General features: G+C 36.7%; 3 protein-coding genes and 1 pseudogene across 5 annotated transcripts; all 4 read left to right on the forward strand.

The window, feature by feature from the left end:
• The first annotated feature begins 38 nt into the window (after nt 1-38).
• On the forward strand, nt 39-2196 carry LOC106908570 (uncharacterized; annotated as a pseudogene).
• Nucleotides 2197-4187: 1991 nt separating this feature from the next.
• LOC106908574 (myelin-associated glycoprotein-like) lies at nt 4188-11989 on the forward strand. 3 transcript variants are annotated; one of them, XM_088001566.1, is made up of 7 exons: nt 6390-6485; nt 6678-7064; nt 8883-9182; nt 9257-9511; nt 9596-9686; nt 10127-10166; nt 10379-11989. In XM_088001566.1, the coding sequence occupies exons 1-7, from the start codon at nt 6422-6424 to the stop codon at nt 10613-10615; spliced, it is 1374 nt and encodes a 457-aa protein (XP_087857692.1). In that variant the 5' UTR covers nt 6390-6421; the 3' UTR covers nt 10616-11989. The 3 variants fall into 3 exon arrangements, with proteins under 3 accessions (XP_087857690.1, XP_087857691.1, XP_087857692.1); XM_088001564.1 differs by lacking the exons at nt 9596-9686; nt 10127-10166; nt 10379-11989 and adding an exon at nt 4188-6102 and having other exon boundaries at nt 6400-6485; nt 8883-9306; XM_088001565.1 differs by lacking the exons at nt 9596-9686; nt 10127-10166; nt 10379-11989 and adding an exon at nt 4188-5353 and having other exon boundaries at nt 6400-6485; nt 8883-9306.
• An 820-nt stretch (nt 11990-12809) lies between these two features.
• Nucleotides 12810-19830, forward strand: LOC106912860 (sialic acid-binding Ig-like lectin 14). The gene is made up of 6 exons (XM_088001575.1): nt 12810-12902; nt 15446-15513; nt 16441-16818; nt 17460-17759; nt 17834-18088; nt 19426-19830. The coding sequence occupies exons 1-6, from the start codon at nt 12829-12831 to the stop codon at nt 19731-19733; spliced, it is 1383 nt and encodes a 460-aa protein (XP_087857701.1). The 5' UTR covers nt 12810-12828; the 3' UTR covers nt 19734-19830.
• LOC106908569 (uncharacterized) lies at nt 19781-23007 on the forward strand (the record flags this gene model as incomplete). The annotated part of the gene is made up of 4 exons (XM_088001630.1): nt 19781-20057; nt 20143-20221; nt 22315-22360; nt 22440-23007. Coding segments are annotated over 4 exons (627 nt in total), but the record flags the coding sequence as incomplete, so codon positions are not given.
• Nucleotides 23008-24997: the final 1990 nt, after the last annotated feature.

Consider the following 24997-nt stretch of genomic DNA (forward strand, 5'->3'; position numbering starts at 1 on the left):
TGAATTTAATGTATTTTTTTACTCAGTACTTGATTTAAATGAGTTGGAGACAAAGTTGTTTGCAAATCCCATGTAGCTTCAGCTCAACACATAAAACATATAACATCAGTAGATGACATGGAGTTTGGTTGAAAAATATCACCAATTTCAATGTTAAGCCAAGCGCTGTTATTTTCAACAGCAGTCAGTCAGTTAACACCTATTCAGTGAAAATGACTGGAAACCTGAGTGAGGAAAGTTACACCACTGTGTTTCCTGATTTAAATACGAGTTATACTGACACATACTACCTTCACGTTGAGAACTGGCCATTTATGGCAACAGATGTTTGTCGTCCTCTTCACCTAAAAGTAAGAGGTAAGACAATTTTTTTTAATTTATTGTACTTAACTGCAATGTTGTTAAAAAGTACTGTATTTCTGATAATTAGAACTATTTTTCACTCAAAGTGTTTTTCTCTGAAATGATATTTACAGATCTCAAAGACAAAGAAAAAACATTGAAAATAGGAAAGACAATGAAACACTATCAAAAGATGATCTTCTTTCACAAGAATGAGTTTACATACATGAAAAAAAAAACAACTACTATCAATTACTATTAATTTCCTTCAAAAGAAAATCCAATTGGTATTCAAAGCCTTTGTCAGGTTCTGGGTTTTTCCTTTAAGAGAGGTGTCTCTCCCCTTCGGCTCCCCGTTGGGGAGTGGCCTGGAATGGAGCTGCACGCCTGAAGCTCGTTGGATCATCAGTCAGGAGAGGATTTAAGGAGCTACCAGACCTCTCCTCTCCGCTGGATGATTATCCCTTCACGGTAGTCTCTAGCTTGTTAAGCCTTCCCCTGTGAAACGCTAGCATTGTTTTTGAACTTCTTGAGAAAACCTCTCTGCCTGTTGTCAGCCTTCCTCACTTGTTCCCTGTTTCTCATTTCCAGATAGTAGCCGACTTCCATTGGCGAATCTGCCTGCCGCTCTCAGAACCGCACCGGCCTGCGGTAAGCTGATCACTCCTGTTAACCCATCCAACTTTTTGTCCACCTCTGGCCGGCCAGATCATTGACCTGTTTTCTCCGCTTCCAGGCGAGACTGGGACCTATACCTAAGGATCATCTACGAGACATTGTGATAGCTTTTTCTAATAAACATTTACTCACCAGTAATCTCCGGGCTTGATTCTGCATGTGGGTTTGAAGTCTACCATCCATTATGACAGCCTTTTCATAATAACCAACTAGCTTTTTAAAACTACATTTTCTTTCCTATTTTAGCAATTAATTTGATGTATTTTAGTGATGAACTCAAAGGGTTGAATTGTACCCCAAGAGTAAGCTTATATTTTCATATATCTATAGATCAAAACTTGACTGACGTAACACAAATTGTTACTTCAAAAATATTCTGACGTTGATCTTGATACATAATCCACATATTACACATATACTCAATAGGAAATGAACATAAAGATAAAACAAATGAACAGAAAAATGAAACACCTATGAGATTAAACATTTTTCCTGGTATTTTTTTTGTCTTCAGGACAAAAATGGTTCAAACTTTTAGTCAGTTATTGTTAAAAAAATGTAGGAACATTTCACCTAAGAGTACATATGTCCTGTTTGAGAAATATAAACCTACTGAAAACTGTTGAGGTTTCTTTATGCACATTTTACATATGCTTCTTTTTTATCTTGTTGGTTTAATGTGAAACTCCAGATTCTCCTTGGAGTCCCAGCATTAATGTTCCCTCTGACCTGAAGGAGCATCAGTTTGTCACTGTAACCTGCTCAGCTTTCACTCCCTGTCCACACTCACCTCCTCAACTCACCTGGAATCTCCAACAAGACTCTCTCAGACAAACAGAGAAAAACACAGATGGAACCTTTACAACTAAAATCCAGGAGAACATCACTCTGTCAGACACACATGATGGATACAACATCAGATGTTCTGCCAGATATCCTGTGATTGGAGGAAACAAGACAGCAGAGACAGAAGTGACTCTCAGTGTTTCATGTAAGTGATCCTGTCAGCAGGTCATGGTTCAGCTGTTTGTGATCAATAAAGTTCATGTGTCTCATTTTCCTCAGATGCTCCTAGAAACACCTCAGCATCCATCAGTCCATCAGGTTTGGTGTCAGCAGGTAGCTGGGTGGAGCTGAGCTGCTCCAGCAGAGCCAAACCTTTAATGTGACTTTAACGTGTCTGTGGGTCCGGCTTACTTCAATGCCACTGAGGGAGGAGAGTATTACTGTGTGGCTACAAATGATCTGGGTAATGAGACATCTTCCAGTGTTTGTCCTGGAATCAAAGGTAATGGTTTTCTGCTTTTGTTTTAGATTCTGCATTTCTTTAAAGCTGCATTAGGTAACATTTATTAAAAAAAAATATATATTTAATATTTCTTAAAGCAATCCCTTTATACTGACAGTCTGAGACAGATAATTTGTCTAAATGTGATCAAGCTCCTCTGCCTCCTCCCTGTGGTCCTACTGCTATCTACAGAAATGCAACCCATTCAGAAACAACCAATGAGAGACAGGAGGAAGGTCTTAGGGCTGTCCATCATGTTCATATATGCATTGCCCAAAATTACTATCTTACTGCAGCTGTGTGGAGAAACAATGTGCTTCTAAAGGAAAACTGATTAGGATAGAATTGAAATGTTTGTGCAATAGCAGAGAAATGACAAACAATTACAGCAATTTGATTCACAGAATGATAAAATTAAGTACATATAAAGGTGGATAATGTATAAAAATATGACACAATAAGGACAAAATTCTAACATAAATATCATGTAGTCATAAATACTGTTCTCCAATCCAGAAAATCATCAACTGAGTTGAATAATTCAAAAAGTTACACATGTCCATGTCTTCTTGAGCATTAGAAGACAAACTATTGACCACTAGTGACAGGAAAAATCTCTGCAACGGTAAAGTTGTGCAGATACTAGCATGTATGTAAACACTTACTAGGTTTGATGGGAGTTCTGATGGTTGTAAAGCCTAACAGCTGCTGGGAGGAAGGATCTCATGTTTGACTGCCAGGACATGGTGACAGTTTTAACAAACATGTAAAGAATATATTTTTTTATAACTTGCCTACTGCACCTTTAAGATCATGTAAAGTACTTTTTAGAAAACAAAACAAAAAGAATAACATAATCTGAGTTGGTTATTTTGAAGATCAATGGTGCAAGTTATGCTTGAACCAAAATGTTACTTATACTTTATATGGGTTTTAATGTGAAACCGCAGATTCTCCTTGGAGTCCCAGCGTTAATGTTCCCTCTGACCTGAAGGAGCATCAGTCTGTCACTGTAACCTGCTCAACAGCATTTTTGTGACAACACATTTTTCTTCCACATTTTTGTCTGTCCTGTACATCAGATTTTGCACAGATTAATGGGCTTTATTATTCCTTATTTTAACAATGGATTTCTTCTTGGCACTCATCCATAAAGGACATGTCTGAGAAGTCCACACCTAATAAATGAATAACCAAATCCTTCCACCTTAAGTTGCAAACCTTATTCTGGTGGGTTTGAAGTTGTGCTATGCACCACTAAACTCAATGTTCTGGTAGAGAAAAACATCATCATAGTAATAAACTGATTTTGTTTTACACTTTGGATTAAGTCATAATGTATGAAAATAATCTTCCTGTGTAATTGAAGTGTATTATCATTTCTGAATGGGAATTTTATTTCACTGTCTTATAGTTCCTTGAGATGACTTTTTGCTTTGAAATTATGCATAAAAATAACACATATTGAAACAAATCAGAAAGTTAATACACAGATATGATTTTCCTTATCTGTGTTGTACACCATGGCAGACAATGTGTTTGAAAGGCTAACATCCTCTTTCATAAAAGAGGAAGGATAAATAGCACTTGTCAGCTTTTACCTAAAATTGATTTTCAAACACAGAAGTTGCTCTTGCGATGTTTTGCTCATTAGGTCAAATTCCCACAGAGCCAGATTTAGATTTTTCTTGCGGTTTTATCTGCACGTTATTCGAGTAAGAACAGTGTCAATACATTTTTGTGACAACACGTTTTTCCAGTCTTTTTCTTTACTATAAAAACTGCATTTGTTTATCTGAGAAAGTTGTTTTTTAATACTACACACAAGTTATTATTTAAAAGCTCAAGCGATTTTTGAGCTCTGTGTCATGTAGTGCAACTCCTACCAAAAATGACCATTAACTGCATGCTTAGTGATAAATAAGAAAACTTACAAAGATTTTGGCAGAGTAAGACAACAGCAGCGACAGCAGGGAAAACCGATGAAGCAGTGGAGAACAATGAGGATAACAAGGCCGAAATACTCTGAGAGTAACAGATTGAGGGAAGATGACAGATTACAAGTAAAATCTAAGAGAGCAACTAGATGCACAGTTGACAAATTTAATGGACTTTTAATACAAGTTTTAATGCAATTTTGCATTAAACGTGTCATTATTTACCGAATCAATAAAATTTGATTTGCATAGCATATTTCAGCAGCAAGGCATTTCAAGGTGCTTTACATAATTAAAGAAAAAATAACAGCATGTGACATTGAATTAACAGTAAGAAAGAGAAAGAGATTTTGAAAAGAAAAGGATAAAAACATACTTTTGCTACGTAATTTAAGCGCCTGTCGTCGCCGGACTCCGCCGTCCGTTTAACACGGGTATTAATGACACTTCATGACAACAGTCGTAAACATTCATGAAAACTCCTTCATGTTTACGTCATGTCAGTTTTATGCACACCACGTCGAATAAAGTGTTACCAAATTTTCATACAATGACATTACTCAGAGGTGCTTTTAGTCTGAGGGTTATCTGGAAATAAAAGACAAAAAAAACAAACATCTGGAGCATTTGCATTCTGAAGAGAAAGTTCAGCTCTTTTCTTTTCGCAGCAGTTTTATTAAAATGTTAAACAGCATTATCACTTCTCCAAAAATGATGACAAAGCCTGTGTCGATGTGCTTTGACATGATTATTGTCATACAGGCTTTTTGTAGCATATCAGTGAGCTGAAATCAAACAGGTTTCTTTAAATAGAGCCATGTACAGTTTGAAAGAGCTTGAATTTCAGTGCAAAGGGAAGTAATGTAAATTTTTTCTCTTGACGGTCACACATGAGCTTTGTTCTCGGCACTGACTAACATTTCGGCCTGCTTGAGTTAGACAGACACTAAAGTCGGTGAAGTACCACAGACAGGACTTCTACACTGGAAATGGAAATAGAAGAAAATACTTTTTTTTTTTGTGCATCAATAATTCCTGAAAGACTTTATTGGAGTCAATGATATCCAACCATTCCAGTATAACCCTGAACCGACAGAGAGACATTAAGGTAAGGATTGAGCTCTTCAGATTTGGACTCTGATGATCAAGACCACCAAAGTCAACAAGACCAAGTTGGGAACCTAGAAAAATGAGCTTGAGAAAAGCTCCTCATTTCTATACAAGAGCAGAAAAAGTAACAATTGGTTGGATTTGTTTATATTTTGTCCTGATCGCCAATGACATATTTAATGTAATGGCTGTTGTTCTGCAGCTGTTAATGCCACAAACACATTAATCAGCTGTAAACAAATCAGTAAGCTCTATGTATCAATCATTAGTACTTTAGCAGTCTTTATATGATTCATTTTATAACATGATAAAAGTTTAACTATTAACTGTTTTATTTCAACACTAGACAGTGAATATAGCTAAATTTGGATGTTTGAAAGAAAATATAGATTTTGCTTTGATTAGATGAACCTCAAAATTAACTAACCCTTACAAAAATAAAACAAATGTTCCTTACATTGTAAAATCCCCTGTCTGTTCCTTATCTTCATATTAACACTGTTATTCAACACACAGTGGATATCAGTTACATGTTATAAGGAAGTCGTCAGTCAAATAGACTCTTATAAGCTACTGCTACACCAAACTTCCTCTTTTACAGATGAGGAAGAAAACATACGGCTTCTTGATTTCATACAACATCGGCTTTTAAACAGAAAAGTTTCTCTTTTGGATCTTCTGCTCAGCTGCCAAAATTTATACTCTCTGTAATTTGAAGTAATTTTGTTACAGGTGTTGATTCATTGGGTAAGAACCTACTTTTTTTTTTTTTAGCAACGTTTAAAGTAATAAATTACTTTTTTGCAATAAAAGACTGTTGAAATTAGAGTGATGAACTATACTTGACTTTGCTTGGATGTTTTTCATTTAGTTTAACCACTTCTGAGACAGAGCCTTTGATTTCCATCCTTTCTAACACAGTACTGTCGGTATATTCTTGTTTATAAAATGTCAGTTTTAATTTGCTGCCAAATAATTTATCCAAAAGAAACTTTGATTTAAAAACTGAAAAGTGTTTTTCTGAAGTCTTCTCCAATTTTACAGACGAAGGACGACTATCAGTCTGATGGCGGCTCTGACTGAGAACATGCTGACAGTCAACATGTTACTGATTGTCTTCTTTCTTCCAGGTGAGATGTTTGTTCACTTCCTTTCATTTGGAGAATGTGAGACATCACATGAAACATTTCTTGTCTAAAATATTTGATCCTGTTTAAAGTCTCCAAATGTAACATGATGCAGCTAATCTGGAGTTTGTGGATCATGAAGTTTTCCTGTTGGCAGATTTTGATCTTTATGTTCATTATTGGTCTGGTTTTCAGGTGCTTTGGCTGACAACTGTGGAAATGAGAAACCAGCCCTCAACATCACTACACCGAAATACAATGAAGCTCTGAATGGATCTTGTTTGCAAATCCCATGTACCTATGACACAGAGAATCCTGAATATAACAGCAGTAAAACTATCTATGGAGTTTGGATGAAAGGTGGTGTAAATTTTGGGGACAATCCAAGTCCCGTTATTTTCAACAGCAGTGGGTCAATTAACAAATATTCACTGAATATGACTGGAAACCTGAAAGAGAAAAACTGCACCACTCTGTTTCCTGATATACAAACAAGTCATGAAGGCAAATATTACTTCAGAGTTGAGAACGGTGACTACAGGGCATCAGCTTGTGCTGATCCTCTTCAAATAGAAGTTAAAGGTAAGAACATTTTAATTTTATTGTAGCATAACAGAATTGCTTGACTTTCAATTGACCTTCCAAATCTATCAAAATGTTGGTGGTCTTTAGTGTTTGAAAGTTTACTTTAATTCTTTCCTAGAAAATACAACACACACACACAAACATATATATGTATATATATATTCATTTATTTATTGTTTTACCTCAGTTAGACTTGCCAAAATGATATGTTTACATACATTTGGTCAGTATTTGGGATAACTGCCTGTCAAAATGTGTGATATTTGTCTAAATGTGTAGTATTTTTGGGCTTTCTTCCACAAACTTATGATGGGTTAACTAACACATTTGAATGAATTGGAGGAACACCTTTTGATGCATTTCAAGGTCACACCTTAAACACACTGCTTTCTTGTTTGACACAATAGAAAAGTCAAAATAAATCAGCTAAGATATCAGGAAGGGAATTGTGCAGCTGCACAAGTCGGGTTCCTTCTTGTGAACAATCTACCTATGACTGCATATGCCACATTCATTTGTTCAAACAATTACATGCTAATGTGGGAATGCCCAATGATCATATTGCTCACGAAGGAGAATGACTTTTGGTCCACAATGTTTAGATTGACCCCAGAACAAAAGCCAAAGCCCTGGTGTAGATTTTGCTAAAGAATCTTAAATATGATTATACACAGAAAAACATGCCTTGTACCAACATGGGCTGAAAGGCCACTCACTGAGAAAGAAACCTTTACTTCAACAGAAGCATTAAAAGCCAGACTGCAGTTTGCAGATGCACGCAGGGACAAAGATCTACATTTCTGGAAGCATATCCTGTGGTCTGATGGAACTATAGTGGAACTGATTGGCCATAATAACAATCATTACATTTGGAGGAGAACTGAGGATGCTTTCATCATCTTAACTGTCAACTATGAGAGTACCAGCATCATGATGTGGGACTACTTGCTGCAGGAGGAACTGGTACACATCATAAAACTGATGGCATCATGAGGAAAGGACACTATTAGGGAATATTGAAGCAACATCTGAAGACTTCAGCCAGGCAGTAAATGTTTGGGCACAGATTGGTCTTCCTAATGGACAACAACCAAAGTGGTTATAATGTGGCTTAAAGACAACAAAGTCTGTGTTTTAGTGTAGCCATCACAAAGCCCTGATCGTGGTCCTATGGGTTAGAGGTGCAGAGATCTGAAAAGACCTGTGAGTGAGGCAGCTTACAAACCTGACTCAGTTTCACCAGTCCTGTCAGGAGGAACGGACACCAGCAGGAAACTATTGGGAAAAGGTTGTGGAAGGAAATCCAAAGAGGTCTGATCCAAGTCACATATTTTAAAAGAAGTTATGTCTGATACTGAACAAGCTTATGTAAACTTGTGAATCTGAAGAAAGTTGAAAAAAAAAGTTATTGCTGATTTTTCTTTCATTTAGCAAAAAGAGATAATTTTGGTAATTATAGCTAATTTAAAACAAAGAAAAAAGGTTTGGCCGGATTTAATTTCAGTCAGAAAAAAAACGTGTATTGGGATTTTGAAAATATCTGGTGTCAACTGTGCATGTTTGCGTGGGTGCATGTGTGTGTGTATGTGTGTGTGTAAAATAATCATTTGTTTTCCTTTATGTCTTCCAATTTGTTTAATGCAAGGTGATCAGTGTCAATGGATGTCTCATCAATTTGAGGACAATTGTGCTTGCGTATTTCTTTTTATCGAATTAATTAAACTTAATGAAAAATATTTTAACAAACATTTGATAGTTTTGAGCATTGGAGGTCTGCTTTATTTATTAAAATGTGCATTTGATGTGAATCACCAGATTCTCCATGGAGTCCCAGCATTAATGTTCCCTCTGACCTGAAGGAGCATCAGTCTGTCACTGTAACCTGCTCAGCTTTCACTCCCTGTCCACACTCACCTCCTGAACTCACCTGGAATCTCCAACAAGACTCTCTCAGACAAACAGAGAAAAACACAGATGGAACCTTTACAACTAAAATCCAGGAGAACATCACTCTGTCAGACACACATGATGGATACAACATCAGCTGTTCTGCCAGATATCCTGTGATTGGAGGAAGCAAGACAGCAGAGACAGAAGTGACTCTCAGTGTTTCATGTAAGTGATCCTGTCAGCAGGTCATGGTTCAGCTGTTTGTGATCAATAAAGTTCATGTGTCTCATTTTCCTCAGATGCTCCTAGAAACACCTCAGCATCCATCAGTCCATCAGGTTTGGTGTCAGCAGGTAGCAGGGTGGAGCTGAGCTGCTCCAGCAGAGCCAAACCTCCACCCAGATTCACCTGGTTCAGGAACAACAAACATGGAGCCACTAATGTGTCTGTAGGACAGGTTTACAACTTCAATGTTACCGAAGGAGGAGAGTTTTACTGTGAGGCTATCAATGATCTGGGTAATCAGACATCCTATGTGAACATTAACATTGAAGGTATTTCTTGACTCCACTACAAACATTTGAAAATATTCTCTGATCATGAACCTTTTCAGTTTGTCTCTGTACTTTTTTTTTTAGGTCCTCCAAAAGCAGATTTTCCCACTGTGCCAGTCGCAGTGGGAGTATCTGTGGCCATCATCGTGGGTTTATGTCTGGTTTTAACTGTTTGGTGAGTATCATAATTATTAAAATCATGCTGCAATTTGTGGATGTAGTTACCTTAAAAAATTAGTTCATATCAAACTCCTCAAAATCGCTTTGACTTCCACACGTCCAATTTGAACAATAAAATTTACATTCACAAAACATAAAGACTTTTTTATTCCATCTGCGGTCAGAGGGGAAAAGTTGTATTTTAAAAACTGAAGTAAAAAAAAATTACAAATAACATAATTACAAAATAAAGAAGTCAGGCAGAAGAAAGTTATCAAATCAAATTTTGTTCAACAAACTTACAAAAGCAATACCTACAGTATGCAATGCACATTTTATAGATAAGTTCCCATCTTCCAGTGTTTTCTATATATTTCATTACATTGATGATCATCTTTTAATACGGTCACCTCCAATACAGCAGAAATGTTCTGACAGATTTCTAACGTCTTCCAGGTGTTTTAAGTCCAAACAATCATCTCCTCAACAGACTCAGGTGAGGAAATGATCATCTTCTCTAAGCAGCATTTCATATTTATGTCTGCATATGCATTTCCCAGTCGGACATCCGCATATTTTATATCACTACCCCTACCAGACTTTCAAATTACAGATTAGTTAAACTTAAAGTTTTGCACAAACGTCTCAATAATAATAATATATTTAAGCAGGACTACACATACTTTTTTTTATCTTTATATCCCACAGAGTCAAACAGGCGTTGAGCCTGACGTTCAGATATCAGATGGCAAAGAAACAAAAGGAGAAGTTCATTACGGAGAAGTGAACATCATAAAGAAGACTCCTGAAGCTTCCTCGTTGCCAGTGCCGGACAGCGACCAGGCGTCGGTGTACGCTCAGGTCAAAGTGCCAACGGCAGAGAAATCCACAACGCAGACGGCTGAGAGTCCAGAGAATCTCTACGCTCAAGTGAAAAAGAAATAATGTTTGTTTTGTAAGATAAAATCAGGACTTTTTTGTGCAATAAGTAAGTTCTTGTCAGACATGGTAGATATGTTTTTCTGAACCTGCTCATCCTTAGTTTAACTGTTCTGTCGCTTCTGATTTCAGACTTTGCCAAGATTTCAGTTGTTTTGTTTTAACAGTGGAATCTGCAGATGGATCTCCTTGTCATGAAATTATTTCTGAAAAGAAAAAAAGGTGTTGAAAGCAGAGAATCATTTATTTCCTTCTCATTTAAACCTTCGTAAAACCTAAAGGTTCATTTAAGGCTGTGTGTGTTTGAGACGGGCTTTCTAAATCACCGTCTTTTCTTGGTATCTAAGGGTGGCACATTATGAGTTTCTTTTATTCTAGACAAAATGGGAAATAAGCATGGTATCACTTTCCTAATTCGAATCTTCGTAAACTGTGACCAGCCACTAGGGGTCAGCATTATCAGCTGCATAGTGAGATTTACATTGAGATTAAATTTCTACCCCTGTTTTTCCAGAATTCACTCTCCTAGTATTTAAATACTGTTTTAATATCATATTATATAATATAATCATACAATATCATGTTTAACTTTGTACTCATACAGTCGATCTCCATTGTTCACTGGTTCTCTAAGTTGTTTTTGGACTTTAATTAAAACATTATTTCATCATATCCACCAAGACGCCTGTTTGCAGTTTGGTCCACCTGTAAACACATCGTGACACTTTCACTTCACAACTAGACGGTTCTGCTCTGTTACATCCCAATAAAATACATAAAAGCTTGTGACTGTTATATGAAATAATGTGAAAAACTTAGTGGGTTGTTATTACTTTTGCAAGGCACTGAAATCAGAAAGTAGGCTGGACTACCATGCTGTGGTAGCTACGTCATACTTTCGGTAGACCATAGAGAGTGAATGTGCTAGATCTAGCATTAGATCTAGTTACATTATTTCTTGCTCAGACATTTGCATAGTGCTTACATACGTTTTGTAGCAGTGGAGCTACAAAACTTATAAAACATATAAAACATATAGTGTGTCTGACCTGTGACAGTCAGAGATAGTTTCTCTGGCAGTCTGGCCTAAAAGTGGAGCTCACATGAAACATGTCATAGAGTCAGACGTGTTGGAGTATGATTTATCTAAAGGCTCCTCCCCTAATTTGTCATGGAGACCAAGACCAGGTCTTACATTCTTCCAACAACCTGTGAAAAGGAAAGCTGGGAGCCATTTTGCAGACTTTATTTTCAAATATCTTATTGAATGTTTTGCGTATGTTCGCCTTGGTCAAATGTAACGTGTACTATTTTTCCTGAGCTTGGTGTTTTCTGTATTTTAAATAAAATTTGGAGTTATAATAAAAGCCATATTTTATACTCATGTGGCTCTTTTTGCTTTACATTTGTTTGACATCTCAAACTATCATAACCACCAAATTTCTTCTTCTACATCCAACAACAGCAGACCTACAAAACTGATCTCATCTGAAAAGCACCGCCAACATGACAGACAGGGACTCTTTGTAAACACACTATTTTAAGTTCATCGGACAAATAATGATTCAATACAAGAACTACTCTCATAATGATAGAAAAACTGAGTTGAGCAATTAGATAATATCCTCATAGAACTCTAGTAAGTACTTCTCAACATTTCTTATGCAATAAGTTTATTAGAATTGTTATTTACATTTCTCTCTCTACTAGATTTGTTTATTTTTTTTGGTATCAGAATATGCTTCACCTTAAAGGTGAGAAAAGTTTTAAACCTATTTATGGCGTCCTTTACACATTTTTGATTGGGTGTGTAAAGAACAATTCATATCTGCCAAGCAGAATGAATTATTTCACAAAGCAAATGAGAACATTTTGGTCTCAAACTTTAAATTAAAGGAGCAACTTTAAAGATAAAAATGCAACACAAAATAAGACATTTTAGCAGTATGACATCATGAATATTTGGGAGGTATTATATTATGGGCCTGGTGTTTCTGCGAAGGTTCTCTGTGGTTTTTCTTGTTCTCTGAAACTGGCAGTCCTGATATTTATCCAGTCCTTTTTCTAATAAATGCATTGTTCCTGCTGCAGAAAATTTAAATCTGTCGTTTTAAAAATGAACAGGCTAACATCCTCTTTCACAACGAGAAGTTGAATAAATAACGCACTTGTAAAATCTGACGTGACACTGACTTTCAAACACAGAAGTTGCTTGTTGGATGTTTTGCTCACTGAGTGAAATTCTTACGAAAGCAGACAAACAATTTTCTAGTTTTATCTGCACATTATTCAGGTAAGAAAATTTTGAACATTAAAATGCTTTTGAGTATGTGTTTGTCCTAAACCAGTCTTTTTCTTTGCTATAAAATCTGCCATTGTTTTTATTTGAAAAATTGTTGCTTTTAATTTTACATTCAATATCTTACCAAAGAGCTCTGCTGCAGTTGTTCATAAGCTCTGTGTCATGTAGTGTAAGTTTGAAGATGAACCAAAATGAAGACAGAAGCTTGATATTCTCTTTTTAATGTTTACTGAGGATTGTGGAGAATAAACTAAACACTGTGAAGATCTCTTTTTGGTTCTCTTGTTATTCTCCATTCAGGCAGAGGAGGATAAACCAAACAGATACACAGGGAAACTAAAGCCTCAGGGAAAATAATAGTTACTAATCCAGAGGTTCCCAAACTGTGGGGCGCGCCCCCTAGGGGGGTGGGGGGGTCGCCATGTCATTGCAGGGGGGGCGCGGGAAGCTGTCTGGATGAAAAAAACAAAGACAAAATATGAACACTGTATTCGCTGGGTTTTTACCTTAGAATGGCCAACTCTCTGTTATTCCTATGTTATATTCTTTCACCACTCCTTAAGTCTTGCTAGACTTACATTGAAGAGAAAGTGAATGTCAGGGAAACTCGATGGAGAGTTATTTTCACAGTTTTATGAAATATATTATTCATGTAAAACATAATTATGCCCATACCGACACCATATATACTTGTAAAATAAAGAGCTCCCCATGAAACTGGCTTCTAACGTTTAAAAACAAAACAAAAAAATTCACTAGTGTTATTTTTCTGAAAATCTACCAATAATAAATGACATATTTGACTATTACATGAAAAAAATAAGCTCTAACCCTATTACTCTTTAATCTCATTATTATTCATGTTTAAGTCTGACTGGATAAAAGAAGTCTCATAATCATTTCCTAATTTCAGAATTTCCACATTTTGGTAACAACTTCCCCAGACAGTCTTTAGATGTGACTCTAATCATTATTTAACATTTTTCAATCGCATTGGTTGTAATTAACTGTTGTATTTTTCCCTTACTTTTTTATGTTTTGTGTTTCAATTCACAATTATTATTATTATTATTATTATTATTATTATTATTATTATTATTATTATTATTATTATTATTATTATTATTATTATTATTATCATCATTCCAAGGCGTGTTCATTGTTAAGGTCAGCACAATTCATGTGTTTCCTGTGTTTTTCTGACTGTCTGTCAGCTTATATGAAGGCTACACTATGATGTGACCCCATAGTGTAGCCTTCACACGACACACACATATCACACACACGCATGAATGCATAAATATACAAACTGTTCTCGCTACATGAAATATATCTCTTCTATGAACATTTCAATACCTTTTTTCTGGGATTCAGTCATTTAATCTGACCTCTTAATCAGTAGGTCCCTGTTTCTCTCATCCTCCGATAACGATGAATCCCCTCATAATCTCTATTTCTCCCTCTTCTGGTGCTGAATCTGCTCCAGTGGTTGAAGTTTGTGTGGTAAACATATCAGTCAGGTTGTTTCTGTCTACTTTGGCGCTTTTTAGCCTTTCTTCTCACAGCTTTTCTGGACTCACTCCACCATGTATCCCCTCCGATCTGCTGAAACGACAAAATGTATATCTTCGAAGGAGAATGGAGAGATGAGTCAAGTAGGACTGAGAGATTTCATTGGATTAGCCCAATGTCCTTCAAGAAAATGTGCCAGTGGACTGTTGTGATTGATGAAAATAATTTTTAACATAATCGGCAAACCGGACATTGTTCAGGATGTCGGACGCCCGGGAAAGATAGATGAATAAATTAACTTACATAGATTACCGTATTTTCCCCACTATAAGGTGCACCTAAAAACCTTCAATTTCCTCAAAAGTCGACAGTGCGCCTTATAATCCGGTGCGCCTTATGAATGGACCAATATTGAGCCACAACAGGTCTAGCAACTACGGTAAGCAGCCGCCGACTTCATTTTCGCCCGCAGAAGAAGAAGCGCGCGGTGCATGCTGGGATAGTTGTCAGAATGCTGGTTTGTTAATAAAGTTTGACTGACCCATCTACCTACCGACAGTCTATAATCAGGTCGTCTGCAGGTCATTTAGCACAACGTTCTCCACGAACATGCTGTGGCCACGCATCGTCCGGCCACGCCCCGGCCCAGTCGCGGAAGGCTCTCCTCGCCGACCGGAGTCGGACTGTTTTGTTGACATTCTTTATGTCAACAAAGTGGCTTTAGACATTCATCCTTTAGTGCAGCTCCATCTAGTGGATGCATAACGTAACTCCAGCCTCTACTGTAGCGTCTATTCTATGTGCCTTATAATCCGGTGCGCCTTATAGTGCGGAAAATACGGTAATTAAATTGGCAACATTTAAGTAAACAAACAACAAAGAAGTGATCGACAGGAACCCAAGTCAGACTAAAAGTGTAAATACATAAAGATCATGACATTCAAAGCAAATTGGTAAATTAATTTTTACATGCAGTTTGTTTAAAGCACTGAAACTCAGCAGCTGTTTTCATCTTTTTACAGTCCGATGGCGGCTCTGTCTGAGAACATGCTGGCAGTCAGCATGTTACTGAGTGTCGTCTTTCTTCCAGGTGAGATGTTTGTTCTCTTCCTTTCATTTGGAGACATTACATGAGTCATTACTCTGAAATATTTCATCTTGATATTGTTTAGAGGCTCAACATGTAACAGTTTCCTCTAACACAAGAAAAATATCATGGACTTTAGGAAGAAGTATGACAATATGTAGCCACTTCCCATAGATAGAGACTGTGGAGAAAAGCTCATATTTTTGCTTTTTATGACACTATCACATATTGCAGATTTGATGTAGAAGAAGTGAAAGTGTTTGTACTTTGTAGTTCTCAGAAGAAGCAACATCCTCGAGAGACTGCTGCTGTCATTTTATCTTTTCTTTATCTTAACTTCCCGTCTCTGTCCGGTTTTCCAGCAGCATAATAGCACAATAATAAAAAAAAATCTCCACAGGTGCCTTAAGGTCATGTAGCAGATCATCAGCTATAATCTACCAAGAAATTATAACTGAATACTTCTTACTGATTCAGGAACATCATGAAAAATCTCCAAGTACAAGCACTACTTGAACAGATCTGTAAAGACTAAAACCAAATGGACTGAGAAACAGTTTTTACCCATCAGCATCGTCAGGCTGTATGCTCTTAAGTGATCGATTTGACATCATCTATTTCTTATGTCTATTTTAGTCTTAAATTAACTTTTTTATAAAGGGACAAGAGCAATATAAGTAAATATTTATCATCTTTTTATAAGTGAGACATTGTTTTTATCTGGATAATTGCGTCCAAATTTGATTGTACAATTTTTCATTGTTACAGTGACAATAAAAAGTCTATTCTATTCTATTCTATTCTATTCTATTCTATTCTATTCTATTCTATTCTATTCTATTCTTTTCTATTCTATTCTATTCTATCAAGAAATTTATCTGCAGGAAGATTTTGCTCCACAACATGTTTATTATTTGTCTGTTCTTACAGGTGATGTGGCTGGTTGTCCCAATCCACTCCTTATTGCTAACACACCTGGGTGGATGGAAGCACTGAGTGGATCTTGTTTGCAAATCCCATGTAGCTACAGTGCAACATCTTCCACATATGGCAAAAGTAACATTTATTATGCAATTTGGTTGAAAACTAACCCATATTTTAAGGAAAATCCAAGCTCTCTTATTTTCAACAGCAGTGGATCAGTTAACATTTATTCACTGAAAATGATTGGAAACCTGAGAGAGAAAAACTGCACCACTGTGCTTCCTGATTTAAAGACGAGTTATACAGACAAATACTACCTCCGCATTGAGAATGGGAAATTTAAGGCAACAGATATTTGTCAACCTCTTCGTATAACAGTAAAAGGTAAGAAACTTTTTGCTTTATACTATGATACTGATGTACAATGTTAATAAGAATTATTCATATCCATGACATATTTAGATTGTTTCCCTTCAATCAACATTTTTTTTTATTCATGCCAAATGAAATAGGCAACCCTCAAAAGATAATAAAATAATGTCAAAAAATTATCAATTTTAAAACTTCTGCTTTTGTTTACATTCCAAAAATGAACAGAATTTTTTTTCTTTTTCAAAGAAAAAATTATGTTGGATTTACATTATGGAAGTTAAAAAGAAAAATCCAATTGTAATATTTGACCACCTTCTTTCACATTTCTATCTGTATATTGGCAATTTATATGAATTATTTTCAGTGTTATCAGATGACATTAAAGGCTGAACCGCTATAAAACAATATTATCAAACATGTGAATAATTTTACTTGTACTTTCACTCTAAAAATTTTTTTGTGTTAAAATTGCAGAACTTAAAAATGTTGATCACATTATTTTCTTTAGGACTTTGTAATTGTAAACCGATAGTGAATTTATGATTTTGTATAGCTACTCAAAAATTGACTGATGGACATCATTGCCCACGTTTTTTCAGACAGAACAAGATATGTTCCCCATGATTTTAATTTGGTTTAATGTGAAACTCCAGATTCTCCTCGGAGTCCCAGCATTAATGTTCCCTCTGGCCTGAAGGAGCATCAGTCTGTCACTGTAACCTGCTCAGCTTTCACTCCCTGTCCACACTCACCTCCTCAACTCACCTGGAATCTCCAACAAGACTCTCTCAGACAAACAGAGAAAAACACAGATGGAACCTTTACAACTAAAATCCAGGAGACCATCACTCTGTCAGACACACATGATGGATACAACATCACATGTTCTGCCAGATATCCTGTGATTGGAGGAAACAAGACAGCAGAGACAGAAGTGACTCTCAGTGTTTCATGTAAGTGATCCTGTCAGCAGGTCATGGTTCAGCTGTTTGTGATCAATAAAGTTCATGTGTCTCATTTTCCTCAGATGCTCCTAAAGACACCTCAGCATCCATCAGTCCATCAGGTTTGGTGTCAGCAGGTAGCTGGGTGGAGCTGAGCTGCTCCAGCAGAGCCAAACCTCCACCCAGATTCACCTGGTTCAGGATCAGCAAAGATGGAGACATTAATGTGTCTGTGGGTCCGGCTTACTTCAACGCCACTGAGGGAGGAGAGTATTACTGTGTGGCTACAAATGATCTGGGTAATCAAACGTCATCCAGACTCTGTGTTGGAATCAAAGGTAACTGTTTTTTGCTTCACGTTTCAGATTATTTTCAGAAGTTTGTTTCCTAATGAAATGTGAGGTGCTGAATGAAAAGAGACAGACTCATATTACCAGAGTTTCTTTTGACCTAACAGATCTATAACATATAGGTCTGCTTTCACCAGAGATGTCAGTGACAGACCACTTTTTTCAGTAACGAGTAATCTAATTACTAGCCATTTCAAATCCAGTAGTCAGATTATAGTTACTTAACGAAAACACTTTGCGTTACTATTTTCTTTTGTAATTTAATTTTATTTCCTCTACGCGTCTTGGGGAGCGGCCGCCGTGTCTATGCGACAGAAACAAACAATAGAGGGAAAAAGGAGATGGGCATTTTGTTGCTGGAAAAACAGGAACTAGTTTGAGTTTCGCTCGCCAAGTCCGATTATTATAAGCAGCTTTGGGCTTGTTTTTTTTTCTAAAGTTGCTTGCAGATTTATTGAGTCGCGGGTTGCGCTTTTTGGGCTTGGAAATAAACAAACATAAACCCGATAATGTGTCTGACATCCAGTTAGTTTTAGTCAGGCTCTCCCTGTCCATCATCTACATCAGCGTCCCGCTGCGTCTTTGTTAATGCCAAGTTAATATATGACCTCTGAATGGCGTCGAGCTTCGCGTTGCACTCCAGAAAACTGCAAACATTGAGACTAATATGAACAACGAAATAAATGTGTAAACAGCCACGAATGAACGTGTCCGTAAAGTTGTCCAACTAAACGCCATTATAATTACTAATATTAAGGTAAATGTCACAAATCTGTGCAGCAGGACATCTGAGTTGTGGAGCCACAGGAGGAGCGTTGTGAGCTGCGCTCTGACAACAAACGCAGGGCTGTAAGGCACAACCTGGATGCTGGGGCAGGGAGGTGTTGTGGGGCCTAAAATCCTATTTACAGTTTTCCAGACAATAGTGGAACACGCAAAAATTACTAAAGTTTTTTTTTTTTTTTTTGGTACTGTTGTAACCATTAAACAATCTCCCCTTCAGTTCAACTATATAAGTGGAGACACATTATTGATGTTACTATTATAAAATATCTTGCAATTAAATATTGGCAAAGATCAATGTGATTTTCACAGGTCGCGGAGCGTTGTTGTTAGCAGCTGCAGAAAGCAACAACAAACTTAATTTTAATGTAACTTAGTTACTTTCCAAATCAAGTAATCAGTAATCTAACTAAGTTACTTTTTCAAGGAGTAAACAGTAATCTGATTGAAGTTACTTTTTCAAAGTAACTAAGCCATCACTGGCTTTCACCAATATATTACTTTGCATTTTTTGTAAAATGTGTTTTAATTTAAAACTCCAGATTCTCCTTGGAGTCCCAGCATTAATGTTCCCTCTGACCTGAAGGAGCATCAGTCTGTCACTGTAACCTGCTCAGCTTTCACTCCCTGTCCACACTCACCTCCTGAACTCACCTGGAATCTCCAACAAGACTCTTTCAATCAAACAGAGAAAAACACAGATGGAACCTTTACAACTAAAATCCAGGAGAACATCACTCTGTCAGACACACATGATGGATACAACATCACATGTTCTGCCAGATATCCTGTGATTGGAGGAAACAAGACAGCAGAGACAGAAGTGACTCTCAGTGTTTCATGTAAGTGATCCTGTCAGCAGGTCATGGTTCAGCTGTTTGTGATCAATAAAGTTCATGTGTCTCATTTTCCTCAGATGCTCCTAGAAACACCTCAGCATCCATCAGTCCATCAGGTTTGGTGTCAGCAGGTAGCTGGGTGGAGCTGAGCTGCTCCAGCAGAGCCAAACCTCCACCCAGATTCACCTGGTTCAGGAACAGCAGAGATGGAGCCATTAATGTGTCTGTAGGACAGGTTTACAACTTCAGTGCTAGTGAGGGAGGAGAGTTTCACTGTGTGGCTTCAAATGATCTGGGTAACAAAACATCATCAGTTATACTAGTTATTACAAAAGGTAATCATTAAACTCAAAAGTCTACTTTGAGAAATAGCTGCCTGTAATTCTTTGTAATAGATTTGTCTCTGTTTTTTTCTGCAAGGTGAAAATCTTTTGGTGCCCGTCACGGTGGTGATCATTGTGGTCATCTGCTTTCTTGTTTTTCTGGTTGTGTCTATTTGGTGAGTTTCACATCTAAAGAGATAAAGGTCCTAACCTAAGTAAACAGTACTCCACTCCACTGTAAACAGTACTTTTATTCAGTTTCATATAGCTGGTATTAGATATGTAGGTAAGAGACTGGTTTAAAAGGTATTACATCAAATGTGAGTTATACCAGTGAGGTAGAAGGAGGATGTGTTTTGTTCATTTTATATTCGTTGTTTTCTAACAGCAGGAAATGTTACATTTGGAAACCCTTTACTCAGTAAATTAATACATACATTAGTGAGCTCAAAATGACAGACTTAAGTTTTACAGATGATATTATAGATATTTATTCAGATTGTTTACAGAAATTAATCACTCTTGGTGGCAGATTTTTGGAGCAGCCCTTATTTTTATTTTGTAGACTTCTGTACATCATTTTATTTGCTCGAGGAATTGCAAGTTTGGAAAATCATCTTCTCTGGGTTAGGATTTTTTACCATTCCTTTCTAAATTTTACCCAGTTGCTATGATGCATGATAGGTATTTTCTCAAACCTACATAAACAACGTATATGAGTTTTCAACCAGACTTCTACAGAAGGAGAAGACACAGTGAACTGCTTCTCCAAGCCGCTCACCATGTGTTCTGAAAACCTTCAGTTTGTTTGTCTCTTTTATTAGCAAGAAGGGTGTAAAAAGGAATGGAGGGGGTGAAACCCCACATCCTATCTTCACAGTAGGATGTGAATTCAGAAACAAAGCAGGGGGACACAGAAACTTAATTAACACACAGATAGGTTTACAGCTCAGGAGTATCCCAGGAAGATCTAAGTCACCATCTGTAAAAACATGCTTGAGGTTAATGTAAGAATGATTGTGTTTCCACAGTTTCAACAAATTTGAACACTAAACCTCTAAATAGAAAGACAACCAGTAACATAAAATTACAAATGTAAGAATGATAACAAACATAATTCTAACAATGCATACCCAGGGGTGAATGTAGTTTGAAATTCTTGGGGTTTGCGAAGCGATAAAAGCTGGGTAGCGCTAGCAAAGTGGTGATGTATTTCCCTCAGCCCACTGGCTGCTATGTTGACACCTTGAGATGCCATGAGACCTAAATCCTGAACATCATGGCATGGAGTGCATCCCAGTTTTCCATGTCTGGCATATAACCATTCATTTTATATTTTAAACTGGTTATATTGATCCTGTGTCCAGACAGAGGGATAATCAGTAGGCCTAGCATCATGACCTGTTTGTTCTGAAGATCCTGCAGCTTCCACTTCTCTTCCTAACATGGTGCCTCCTAACCCTGACTCTCATACTGATAGGAGGAACCACAGAGCTCTGTTAAGTTAAAAAGCATCTTGTGAAGTTGGAATATTTTTCATCCAACAGGTTCCAGAGGAATCACCTCAAACCAGATGCTGGACTGGAATTTATTCCCTGTCCATCATCTCCCGGATGATGCGTCCCGCTGCGTCTTTGTTAATGTCAAGTTAATATATGACCTCTGAATGACGTCGAGCTTTTTTAGTTGTGCAACTAAACGCCATTATAATAATTACTATTAAGATAAGTGTCACAAATCTGTGCAGAAGGATATCTGAGTTGTGGAGCCACAGGAGGAGCGCTGTGAGCTGCGCTCTGACAACAAACACAGGGCCGTAACGCACAACCTGGTCGCTGGGGCAGGGAGGGGGGCTTTAAAATCCTTCTTAGAGTTTTCCAGACAATAGTGGAATTACTAATTACTAATGTAATTACTATTACCAATTACTAATGTTTTTTTTTTTTTTTTTTTTTTTTTTTTTGTACCGTTGTAACAGTTCAAACTCATAAGTGGAAATACATTGTTGATGTAACCATTATAAAATAGCTTACAATTAAGTACTGGCAAAGCTCAATGTCATTTTCACAGGTAGTGGAGCGTTGTTGTTAGCAGCAGCTGAAAGTAACTGAAAAAGTTACTTTTAATGTAACTTTGTTACTTTCCAAATCAAGTAGTCAGTAATCTAACTAAGTAACTTTTTAAAGGAGTAAACAGTAATCCGATTAAAGTTACTTTCTCAAAGTAACTATTGCATCACTGATTCTGACAGCGCTCTAATGTCTTGCAGGTATTTTATGTCCAAACATTCAGCGCCACAAAAGGCTCAGGTGGGGGTACGTTCATCCTTTTTGGAGAGCACTAAAGTGAGATTTTGTTTGTAGTTTTGTTACATGCTCCTTTTTTTTTCTGCAGAGTCGATTGGTTGGTGTTCAGAATTCGGCATTTGAGAAAGAGGAAGAATTGCATTATGGGGAAGTCAGAATCATTGAGAAGACACCTAAAGCGGCAGTGATTCCTGTGCATGACAATGAACATGAGGAGACGGTTTACGCACAGGTCAAAGTGTCAAAACCAGGAAACGTCTCAACACAGCCTGCTGACAGTCAAGAGAAATACACTGAAGAGAAGAAAAATTAATTCATAAATAATTTAAAAAAAGTTAACGTTTAAAGGTTTTGTACATTCCAAATGTACAGTATTTGTTATTGTCCAGTTAGGACAGGCTTATGTTAAAAGTAAAGATCGCTTGGTCCTTGGATCACTAAAATCAATGTTCGATTCCAGAATAACCATGTCAGCAGTTTGCAGTTAATTTACTTTTGACTATGTTTCTTTTATAGCCAGGATTAAATAAAATCCTTTGTAAACAGTTTTGATCTGCTTATACAAATGAAATGTTTTGGATTTATTTGATTTTAAATTTGATCTGTTTGTTGTAAAATTATGCTTCATTAATCAAAAATAAATGCAACTAAATCAACCTAGTCCTGATGGAGTAATTTCACTAAGTCTGGATAAGATCAACTAAAGTACCAAAAGTACTTTAGTTGAGCTCTATAGAATGTAATAATTCTTCAGCGTCAGGTGGAATAAATGCAAATAAGAAATGATTTTGAATTTTCATACTGTAACCAGCCACTAGGGGTCAGCATTATAAGCAGCAAAGTGAGATTTACATTGAGGTTATATATTTGTTACAGCATTCACTCTTCTAGGATTTAAATACTGTTTTCTCCCATGACATCATGTTTAACTTTGTACTCATACAGTCGATCTCCATTGTTCACTGGTTCTCTAAGTTGTTTTTGGACTTTAATTAAAACATTATTTCATCATAACCACCAAGACTCCTGTTTGCAGTTTGGTCCACCTGTAAACACATCGTGACACTTTCACTTCACAACTAGACGGTTCTGCTCTGTTACATCCCAATAAAATACATAAAAGCTTGTGACTGTTATGTGAAATAATGTGAAAAACTTAGTGGGGCGTTATTACTTTTGCAAGGCACTGAAATCAGAAAATAGGCTGGACTAGCATGCCGTGGTAGCTACGTCATACTTTCGGTAGACCGGAGAGAGTGAATGTGTTTTGGTAGCATAGTATTAGATCTAGTTACATTATTTCTTGCTCAGACATTTGCATAGTGTTTACATAAGTTTTGTAGCAGTGGAGCCTTTATGTAATATGTAGTGTGCCTGACCTGTGACAGTCAGAGATAGTTTCTCTGGCAGCCTGGCCTAAAAGTGGAGCTCACATGAATCACGTCATAGAGTCAGACGTGTTGGAGTATGATTTATCTAAAGGCTCCTCCCCTAATTTGTCATGGAGACCAAGACCAGGTCTTACATTCTTCCAACAACCTGTGAAAAGGAAAGCTGGGAGCTATTTTGCAGACTTTATTTTCAAATATCTTATTGAATGTTTTGCGTATGTTCGCCTTGGTCAAATGTAACATGTAATATTTTTCCTGAGCTTGGTGTTTTCTGTATTTTAAATAAAATTTGGAGTTAAAATAAATTCTATATTTAATACTCATGTGGCTCTTTTTGCTTTATATTTGTTTGACATCTCAAACTATCATAACCACCAAATTTCTTCTTCTACATCCAACAACAGCAGACCTACAAAACTGATCTCATCTGAAAAGCACCGCCAACATGACAGACAGGGACTCTTTGTAAACACACTATTTTAAGTTCATCGGACAAATAATGATTCAATACGAGAACTACTCTCATAAACTGATTTGAGCAATTTGATAATGTTCTGATAAAACCCTAGTAAGTACTTGTCAGCTCTTCTTATAAGAATTGTTATTTACATTTTTCACTCTACTAGATTTGTTTTTAGGTTTTAGATATTTTAGGTAAAGGACACAAATTATTAATCACCTTAAAGATGAAAAAAGTTTTCAACCTATTTATGACGTGTGGAAACATTTTATATCTGCCAATCAGAATGAATCATAAGAAACCCATTCATCATTTTCTGTACCAGTTTCCTCCTGTTCACTCCACCAGAGCTCTGGAACCTATGCAAGAGATGCCAACAAGGTGGAGCACTTTGCAGTAATCTACTGCAAGTAAAAGCGGTTACCTTGATAAAGTAAAAGACGAATAAATTAAAAGTTAAAAGCACCTTGTAAACATTTTGCTTTAAATAAAAGTTTCTTAGTTCATTTTTATGAGCAGAAGAAAATTCTGCTTGTGGATTTCACAAAGCAAATGAGAACATTTTGGTCTCAAACTGTTTAATTTAAAGGAGCAACTTTATAGATAAAAATGCAACATAAAATAAGACATTTTAGCAGTACGACATCATGAATATTTGGGAGGAATTATAATACAGACGTTGTTTCTGCGAAGCTTCTCTGTGGTTTTCCTCGTCCTCTGAACTGGGCAGTCCTCATATTCATGCCATCCTTTGCCTAATAAATGCACTGTTCCTGGGTTTGAAATATGAACAGG

Source organism: Poecilia mexicana, unplaced genomic scaffold (assembly GCF_051168715.1).
Source record: "Poecilia mexicana isolate PSO_F unplaced genomic scaffold, ASM5116871v1 scaffold_20, whole genome shotgun sequence".
Lineage (NCBI taxonomy): Eukaryota > Metazoa > Chordata > Actinopteri > Cyprinodontiformes > Poeciliidae > Poecilia > Poecilia mexicana.

Coding starts and splice junctions, on each gene's coding strand:
- LOC106908574 (XM_088001566.1), top strand. CDS start 6,422: ATGGCGGCTCTGACTGAGAACATGCTGACAGTCAACATGTTACTGATT. Junction 7,065..8,882: donor TCTTCAAATAGAAGTTAAAG/GTAAGAACATTT, acceptor GTGAATCACCAG/ATTCTCCATGGAGTCCCAGC. Junction 9,183..9,256: donor AGTGACTCTCAGTGTTTCAT/GTAAGTGATCCT, acceptor CATTTTCCTCAG/ATGCTCCTAGAAACACCTCA.
- LOC106912860 (XM_088001575.1), top strand. CDS start 12,829: ATGTTTTGCTCACTGAGTGAAATTCTTACGAAAGCAGACAAACAATTT. Junction 15,514..16,440: donor GAGTGTCGTCTTTCTTCCAG/GTGAGATGTTTG, acceptor CTGTTCTTACAG/GTGATGTGGCTGGTTGTCCC. Junction 16,819..17,459: donor TCTTCGTATAACAGTAAAAG/GTAAGAAACTTT, acceptor GTGAAACTCCAG/ATTCTCCTCGGAGTCCCAGC.